The sequence below is a fragment of the Numida meleagris genome, chromosome 1, assembly GCF_002078875.1.
Source record: "Numida meleagris isolate 19003 breed g44 Domestic line chromosome 1, NumMel1.0, whole genome shotgun sequence".
Taxonomy (NCBI): Eukaryota; Metazoa; Chordata; class Aves; order Galliformes; family Numididae; genus Numida; species Numida meleagris.
The window spans coordinates 2,897,835-2,906,573 of NC_034409.1; the positions used below are offsets into that span (position 1 = coordinate 2,897,835).

Consider the following 8,739-nt stretch of genomic DNA (forward strand, 5'->3'; position numbering starts at 1 on the left):
TTTCTCCTAAAGCCAAAACATAGCATTGTACCAGATGAAAGACAACTGGGTTCTTGAGGAATTTGGACACTGTGCTGCGGTGGGGATATGGCGGGAAGCCAGCTCATCGTGGACTGGGCCAGGTGAAGTGAGGGCTGTGAAGGTGCTGGGGAGGAGACAGCCCTGTTGTCAAGGTCCCTACCTCTGCCCACCTCAGCAAAAGCAAGGAAGGATGAAGCTGACAAAGGTGTGTGGGGGATCTCCCAGCTTTATTGTGTTGGACTCTTGGGACCACAGCAAGCAGGTAGGACTGGCACACAGCTGCTCCTATGCAGATATGGAGGCTGTCTGTGGGCACTTAGGCTCTGATGATGGACCTGGGAACAGCTTCATTCCTGAGATGGCCTCTGCTGTTGGGACTGGCTCCTGCTGCCTCTTTGAAGTGAGCTGTGGGAATGGTAAGCTGGATGTCTCTCTGGGGAAGGGCTTTGTATGGGGGCCCGCCCTCGCTGCATGGTCCGTCCCCTGCGTTCAGGCCCTAAGGAATCCCTCAAGGACCTCGATACTGTGGATCTTGCTGAGCTGTGGGTGCTGCTCTGATCCCCTGGGGCTGGCCTTTGCCTGCTGCTTTGGCATCTTCTTGGCCGGGTCTGGGAACGTGGGGCCCGACCTTGCAGTGGGGAGCGGCTTCGTGTCCGGCTTCTTCCCCGCTGCCTGGGACGCCTTCTGCGTGCAGCTGCCAGAGATGCCCTGGAGGACCCTGATGTCCTCCGTCTGGTGGATGTGCGGGAGTGGCTCTCAGCACTTGGGGCGGCTGTTCGTCTGCTCCCATGGTGTCCTCGGAGCTGCTCAGAGATAGCATGATCCTCACATAAACGTGGGCGATTTGTCCTCTGTTCAGTCCCAGGTTCACTCAGCAGGTCGCTGTGCTGAGGCAGCTGGGAACTGTGTGATGTCCCCAGTGCTGCCTGGCTGGCGAGCTCATTGTTGTCACTGGAGGCTGGAAGGGGAAGCAGGAAGGTCAGCAGAATGAAGCTGCAGCACCACAATGGGATCTCCCATCCCTCTTGGGGCAGAGAGACTCTGACAAAGCTGCCCTGAGCACCTGCTGCCAGACCTTGCCTGGCCCTAGCCTGGTGCCACATGGCTGATTGCCTCTTACCTGTACCCAGGCCAGCACAGCTGTTGCACTCCCAGGAGGCTCTTGTGTTACTTAAAAAGGAGCACTGTCGGTGGGTGCCCTCAGCAGCACAGGAGCTGCATAGGATCAGCTGCCAGGGCCTGGGAAAACAAAAAGTTTGTGGCTGTGTGGACCAAGTGAGCCAAGCCAGGGAGTCCCCAGCACATCTCTGGTGCTCAGTCCTTCCTCCCCCAGCCTGTGGAGAGGCTGAGATCCCCCACAGAGCCCCAGGGAGCTGCTTCGGTAACTCACCCCCTTCTCTCTGCCCGGTCTCTGCCTCCAGGGTAAAGGCACTGGCTGACATCGCAACGCCTGTGCCTCTCTAGCAGTGGATCATATACATTACTGTCCTCCCATGATGGTCTTCTACAAAAGAAGAGAGTGTACGTGATGAGCCCCTAGTGTCCCCAGTATAAGATCCAAGGTTATCCCATCTCATCCACCCCAACCCCATTTCCAGCTTCTCCATCAAGCTGGGGCACATGCTTGTGAGACAGCAAAGGGCCAGGCCTGCTGACACAGTCCCTGGGCAGGCCCAGCACTTCAGCCTTAATGTCTGCAGAAATGGGCAGAAAGACACCAACCTGTCTGGGATTTTGATCCCCAAGGTGTACATTTCTGAATGGAATTCATCTTTATCTCGACAAATAGGGCACCGGAAGCACCTAGTGCCAGCATTCATGGCCTGTTGCTGCAAGAGAGGCACAAGCAGGCTAAGCATGAGTGGGGCCTGGTGCTGCTGAGCACCAAGTGTGCCTGCAAGGTGAGGGGAGGGTTCTTACCTGGACGCAGCCCCGGTGGAACCAGGCACTTCTGCACGCTGGGCACACCAGCGTGTGGTAGGATGCACTGTCCCCCACGGTCTCCAGGCAGATCACACAGGTGGTGCCTTGCTCTGGAGCTTCCTGAATTTCCTGTCGAGGGTGGTGCTCCCGGCAGAAGGACCTGGGGAAAGATGGAAGGGATTGCCATGGTGAGAAGTGCTGCAAGGAGGGCAGAGCACCAGGAAGGAGCCCCTGGCCCTGGCCCTGACTCTGGCAGGCTGCTGGCAGGTGTCGCTACGGGTTCCTCCCTGGCGTGGCTGCTGCTCACAGCCCTTACCTGTGCCGCCCAAAGAACTGGGTGACGCATTCCCCATCCGCGGCGCAGGGCAGATGGAAGCTGAGTGCACAGCCACTCTCTGCACATGTGAGGGCGGCTCCCCTCTCCCCACAAACACAGCATTGCTGGAAAGAGCAGAACAGCCCCATCAGTGGCAGGCTCAGGGCCTCCATGGCTTGCCCCACGCATCTGAGCAAGGCACAGGATGTGGGCACTGCTGAGTCACACTCTTCCGAGCCATCTGGCAAACAAGGCTCATCTGCTATGGCAGGACTTTGTCCTGGAGCTGGTTGGATGTGCTTTGATCGCTTTCTTTGAGTCCAGACTAAACTGGTGTGAGCCTCACGTGGCACAAATCTGCCTGTTTTGTTCAGGTCCTCACCTTCTTGTTTGCCTCCTTGACCTTGCGTCTGATGGCAGCAATGGGGAGGCCCACAGTTCTCTCCCATATGGGTCTTTCTTCAAAAGCGATGTTGGCAAAAATCTGTAGGAGAGAAAAGAGCAGGATCTCATGAGGACAGTGAGGAAGGGAGCATCCCCAGCAAGAATGAGCCCTTGGGGGAACTTACCAAGCAGAACTCATGGACGCGAATCCCACTGTTGTCAAATGTGCGCCCGCAGATGGCTGGGTCAGCATCTGCCCGGCCACACAGAACACACGCTGGAGGGGAGAGAGCAAATGTGAGCAGCGGTGAGCACCATGTGGGGCCAGGTATCCCTGAGGGCTGTCCCCAGGCTCCTGCTCTGCAGGGCTGGTGGTGGTGGAGGAAAAGTTCCCAGGGCAGGCCGTACTGTGCTAGAGGGCTGCCACAGCCCAAGCTGGGCCTCCTTGCCAAGGAGCAGAGGGGTCCTGCCTTGCAGCAGTTGGGGAGTCCCTGTCTGTCCCTTTCTTCCCTCTCATCTGTAGGCAGACCCCCAGCACTCCTCTGCCTATTGGCAGGAGCTTTGCACAGGAATACTTGGCTCTCACCTGGCTCCCCTGAGTTGGGGGCCTTCCGCTTCCTCTTGGACATGATGTGCGTCAACGGCGAGCACTGCGAGAGTCCCTGCTCTCTCTGCGCCTCACCAGGCCGCACTGACTGGGCCTGAGCCCGGCAGCCTTTGCTCCGTTCCAAGCCTCACGGGTCACAATGGCCGCTCCCTGCCAGCCACTGTGACATCACGGTCACCGCCTCACAGGGATTGTGGACGTGGGCCCTCAAGCAAGAGGGTGGCAGCCCTTATAGGCAGCATGGAGTGAAGTCCTGGTTCTGCCATGCAGCAGAGAGGAAGGACAGCCTCTCTCCACATGCTGTCAGTGCTCCTCGTGGCAGATGCTGCAGTGCAGCTGTCCGTTGGCCAGAGTTGCAGCCCTGGTACCGCGCTAGCATTTCTGGTCTGAGTCTAGTCTAGGTTTCTAGAGGGTCTAGTAAAGATTTGCAAGTTAACAGCATATTTGGTCTCTAGTGCGTGTGGTGAGTAACTTTTTACGTGGTCTGATAGGGGTAGAACAAGGTGGAACAGTTTTAATCTAGGAGATTAGATAAACTCTTAGAGGAAATTCTTGACTTCGAGATTGGTGGGGCAGTGGCATAGGCTGCCCGGAGAAGCTGTGGATGCCCCATCCTGGGTAGTGTTCAAGGCCAGGTTGGATGGGGCCCTATTCTAACCTTATCTAGTGGCAACTCTGGCCATGGCAGGTGGATGGAATTAGTTCAACTTGTAAGGTCCCTTCCAGCTCAAGCCTTTCTGTAATTCTTTGGTAAAAAACTCTGCTGCTGTACCACTGCCACGAGCTTCGCGTCTTATCTTCAATGTTTGTATGATGTGCACAATGCCTCCGTTCTACTTCTGTATTGTGGGCAGTAGGGAAAATGTTAATGATGTGCATCATGCCTTGTTTACAAAGTAAATGTCTTCCAAACTTAAAGACACATACGTGATTCAATATGAAGCTTAGCTGAAGAAACAGAAATAAACCCCCCAAATATGATGTTCATGAAATGTGAGCTGCCCAAGCACATTCCTTCTAGTGTGGCTTGAGCTTTCATGAGTGCAGTTCAGCTCAGCTTTAAGCTCTCTTCCTTTGGTGCCTTTTTCACTGCAGTGACATTTTGGCTCTTTTTATTCTCTCTCCAGAGACAAAACCCGCCTGCTCCCATTTCCCTAAACTTTTGCCATTCCTCTTTATTCCTTTATTTTTAAATGACAATTTTATTTTTTAATTTAATCTGAGTGTTTGAGTGTTCGAATAGTTTTACTAGGCAACCACAGGGAAGTTTCATTGAAGGTGAGGGATTCCAAGACTTTGAGAAGAAATGAAGTAAGGCCCTGAGGTTCACTCAGCAGTGATGAGTAGAGCCAGAGAGGAAATGCAGGCTGGCATCATGCCTTGTGGAATGATCGGCCTTTGTATTTGGACTTGTCCAGCTCAGAAGAAACATTTCTCTACACACATCAAAGCTTCAACTGTTATGCAGTCAGTGGTGGGAAGCTGGCCTACTCATGCCGCAATTCCTTTCAAGACTACACGTAAATTCAGTCAGGAAAACTGCGTTGGGTGAGAGGGAAATCCAGCCTGGCAGGGGATCTGTGACCACCTCAAAAGACACAGGTGTTAGTAGAGAGTGCGCTGGCAGAGCATACTGAGCTCTGGTTTTTGCTCTGTAAGACTGTTTGCCCTGTAAATTGTAGGTGAAAGGAGAGGTTTACAGGGACACGAAAAAGACAGTCTGATAAGTATTGCTGGGGCTACTAGCAGGCAGCTTATTTTTTTTTACAACATTTCCATATTTCTTTATTTTTAAACATTTTCTAAGTTTGTTCCTGTGGAAATGACAATCTCCTCTACATGGATCCCAATTCCCTGCAAAGCAGTCCCTGAGATAAGAAATGCTGCACTGAATCCAAACTTGACAAGGTCCATTCAAGTTTGGCACCAAAAGCAGGCCTGATTCCTGGCCCCATGGGTCACAATGGCCGCTCCCTGCCACCCTCGGTGGCATCACAGTCACCACCTCATGGGGGATGTGGGTGTGGGCCCTCATCTCCCAGTCAAGAGGATGGCAGCTACACAGCTTCTGTGGGGAACCTGTTCCAGTGCATCGCTGCCCTCCGATTAAAGAATTTCCTCACAGCATCCAATCTATATATATCGTCCCTCTTTTTTCAATATTATGCATCACCTCCAAGCACAGCTAATTCCCTCAGGTACTCGACACCTTTCCACTTGCTTGGGTAACATACCAGATCTTCTTTGAAAGAATACTTTAACTTAACGGCTGAGAAAGAATCACATCCATAACGTGAAAGCAGATATCCCTTTTCCAATTGCTTTGTCAGTGTCCCCTTCCCATCAAAGGGATCCCAGATGTCTGGCTTCGCTGCCCCCTAAGTCCAGGCTATGGGCCCCTTTCTCCCATTATCAGAGCAGCCAGGTGGCACAGTGCTCACCCGGATCATGGCTGAAGTCTTTTCATGTATCTCTCAGCTCATCCATGGTCAGGAGTTGAACAGTTATTGTCTCTTCTATGAGTTCTGCCTCTTCCTCCTCCTGTTCTTTGAATCAGAGAATCATAGATCATAGATCATAGAATTAGCTAGGTTGGAAAAGACCTACAAGATCACCTAGTCCAACCATCCACCTACCACCAATAACCCCACTAAACCATGTCTCTCAACGGAACATCTAAACGTTTCTTGAACACCTCCAGGGACGGTGACTCAACCACCTCCCTGGGCAGCCCATTCCAGCGCCTGACCACTCTTTCAGAAAAGTAGTACTTCCTCATGTCCAGCCTAAATCTCCCCTGGCGCAACTTGAGGCCATTCCCACTCGTCCTGTCACTAGTTATAAGAGAGAAGAGGCTGACCCCCAGCTCACTACAACCTCCCTTCAGGCAGTCATAGAGAGCGATGAGGTCTCCCCTGAGCCTCCTCTTCTCCAGACTGAACAACCGCAGCTCCCTCAGCTGCTCCTCATAAGGCCTGTGCTCCAGAACCCTCACCAGCTTCATCGCCCTCTTCTGAACATGCTCCAGGGCCTCAATGTCTTTCTTGCAGTGAAGGGCCCAAAACTGGACACAGTACTTGAGGTGAACCTTTAAGGTTGGAAAAGACCTCTAAGACCATCTAGTCCAACTGTCCACCTCTCACCAATATTGCCCACTACACCATGCCCCTAAGTACTACATCACTATTACTCCCAGTTCTAGAGCTCCAAAAACACAAGAAGGACATGGAGTTTTTGGAGCAGGGCCAGGGGAGGGCCACAAAGATGATCAGAGGGCTGGAGCACCCCCCTGTGAGGACAGTCTGAGTGAGCTGGGGCTCTTCAGCCTGGACAAGAGAAGGCTCTGAGGAGATGTTATAGCTGCCCTTCAGTACTTGAAGGGGGCCTACAGGAAAGCTGGGGAGTGACTTTTTTTAAGGGCATGTAGCGACAGGATGAGTGGAAATGGCTTTAAACTGGAAGAGGGTAGATTTAGACTAGATATTAGGAAGAAATTCTTTACTGTGAGGGTGGTGAGATACTGGAACAGGTTTGCTCATAATGGTTGTGAATGCCACCTCCCTGGAAGCATTCAAGGTCAGGCTGGATGGGGCTTTGAGGAACCTGGTGTGGTGGGAGATGTCCCTGCCTATAGAAGGGGGGGTTGGAATTAGATGATCTGAAAGGTCCCTTCCAACCCAAACCATTCTATGATTCTAATTCTCTGAAATTCCTTAGTCTCTCCACCTCCTCCTAGAGGCCCATCCACCTGCTCTCTCTCACCTCATACAGGTGGTAGCTTTGTTGCTTTCCAATGGCATCAGCAGGCTCAGGCATTCCCTGCAGCCTGAGACCTCAACAGCTGTATTTCTGGGGAGGCCCTCAGTTTGGGTAGCTGCGTCCTTTTTGGCAAGAGCTTTCTTCCTCCTGGAGGCCAGGGCTATGTTTGTTGTCGGGGAGGAAGCTAATAGGTGAGGTGGTCTCTTGAGTGGGGAGGGATACTCTGCCTTCCTGCTCCCCCAGCCTGCACCAATGGCCGTGCTACAGTCTGTTTGCTGGCTCTGGTTGATCATGCTCCCAGCAAACAGCTTTTGTGCATTTAGGATTTGACCACGTCACTCCTGGCTCCGCTCACAGTGCCTCAGAGCCACTGTGCTTCCACTCTGTGAGGGGACTGTGGGTCCCTGCCTCTCCCTGAACTGTTTCCCGCCAATTTCTGGTGATGGCTCGGCTTCATTCTCATCCTCTTCTTCCATTCCCATTTTAGTAAAAGTTTATTTCCTTACTAAACAAGCTGACTTTTGCAGCTGTTTGTGTACATGGGCGTCTGACAGTGGCACAGATGGGTTCTCTGGCTGAAGCACCACTCCTTTCAGAGGGACTGGAGTAGCTGCAAGGCCTGTCACAACCACAGGGCCTGTCATGAGGGCAGAAGAAACTGCACGGCCCATGGCAGGGCTTAGAGCAATCACAGCACCCAGTGTAAAGGCTGGAGCAACCACAGGACCTGTTTCAAGGGCAGGGCCTGTCACAAGGGTTGAAGCAACTGCGGGGTCTGTCGTGACAGTTGGAGCAACGGCAGTCTCTGTTGGAGTGCTGGAGCGGTTGCAAGGCCTGCCAAGTTGTCATCAGCTCCAAAGATCTGCAGGGCTGGAGCATCCACAACGTCTCTGGGCAACCAATTCCAGCACCTCAGCACTCTCTCTGTAAAGAACTTCCTCCTGACATCCGCTCTAAACCCTCCTTCCGTGAGCTTAAAACTGTTCCCCCTTGTCCTGTCACTGTCTACGCCTGTAAAAAGTTGACTCCTGTCCTGTTTATAATGCCCTTTTAAATACTGGAAGGCTGCAATGAGATCTCCTCACAGCCTTCTCTTCTCCAGGATGAACAAGATATTGGTGTTTGATCAATGCTTTTTTTTTCTCCTAAAGCCAAAGCATTGTACCAGACACTATGAAGGAAAAACAACGGTTCCCGCTGAAACCAGAACAGTGACGTTTCAAAGATGATAGAGAAGGGTTCACCAATCACTTCTTACAACTCCATGAGCACGTGTGGGTGCAGGCAGCCTGGAGGAGGCAGCTGGGCAGGCAAGGCCCCAGCTCAGCCCAGAGAACTGCCCTGCCCTGCGCTGACCGCACACGCTCGATGCGCTGCAGCACCTCAAGGCTTGCGGCATCTCCAGAGCAGAGACAGCCCTCAGACCTGACAGCGCTGCCCAAACGCAGGAGGAAAGCCCAAGCTCTGAGGCAGCTGGAAGCGGCCCTGGAGCTGCCATGTACCCTGAACATGATGGCATCCCAAGCCCAGAACCAGGCTGCCCCTGCCAGCGTGGCCTGGGTTCCTGAGGAATTTGGACACTGTGCTGCAGTGGGGATGTGGGAGGAACCCAGCTCATCGTGGACTGGGCCAGGTGAAGGGAGGGCTGTGAAGGTGCTGGGGAGGAGACAGCCCTGTTGTCAAGGTCCCTGCCTCTGGCCACCTCAGCAAAGGCAGGGAGGAATGAAGC

The 8,739-nt window shown here is 53.2% G+C and overlaps 1 protein-coding gene across 1 annotated transcript; it reads right to left on the reverse strand.

Annotated features, from left to right (window-relative positions):
• On the reverse strand, positions 230 to 4,232 carry LOC110392317 (PHD finger protein 7-like). The gene is made up of 9 exons (XM_021384465.1): positions 3,231 to 4,232; positions 2,830 to 2,921; positions 2,643 to 2,744; positions 2,261 to 2,385; positions 1,942 to 2,104; positions 1,744 to 1,850; positions 1,412 to 1,525; positions 1,142 to 1,260; positions 230 to 979 (listed from the first exon to the last, which is right to left on the reverse strand). The coding sequence occupies exons 1-9, from the start codon at positions 3,271 to 3,273 to the stop codon at positions 369 to 371; spliced, it is 1,476 nt and encodes a 491-aa protein (XP_021240140.1). The 5' UTR covers positions 3,274 to 4,232; the 3' UTR covers positions 230 to 368.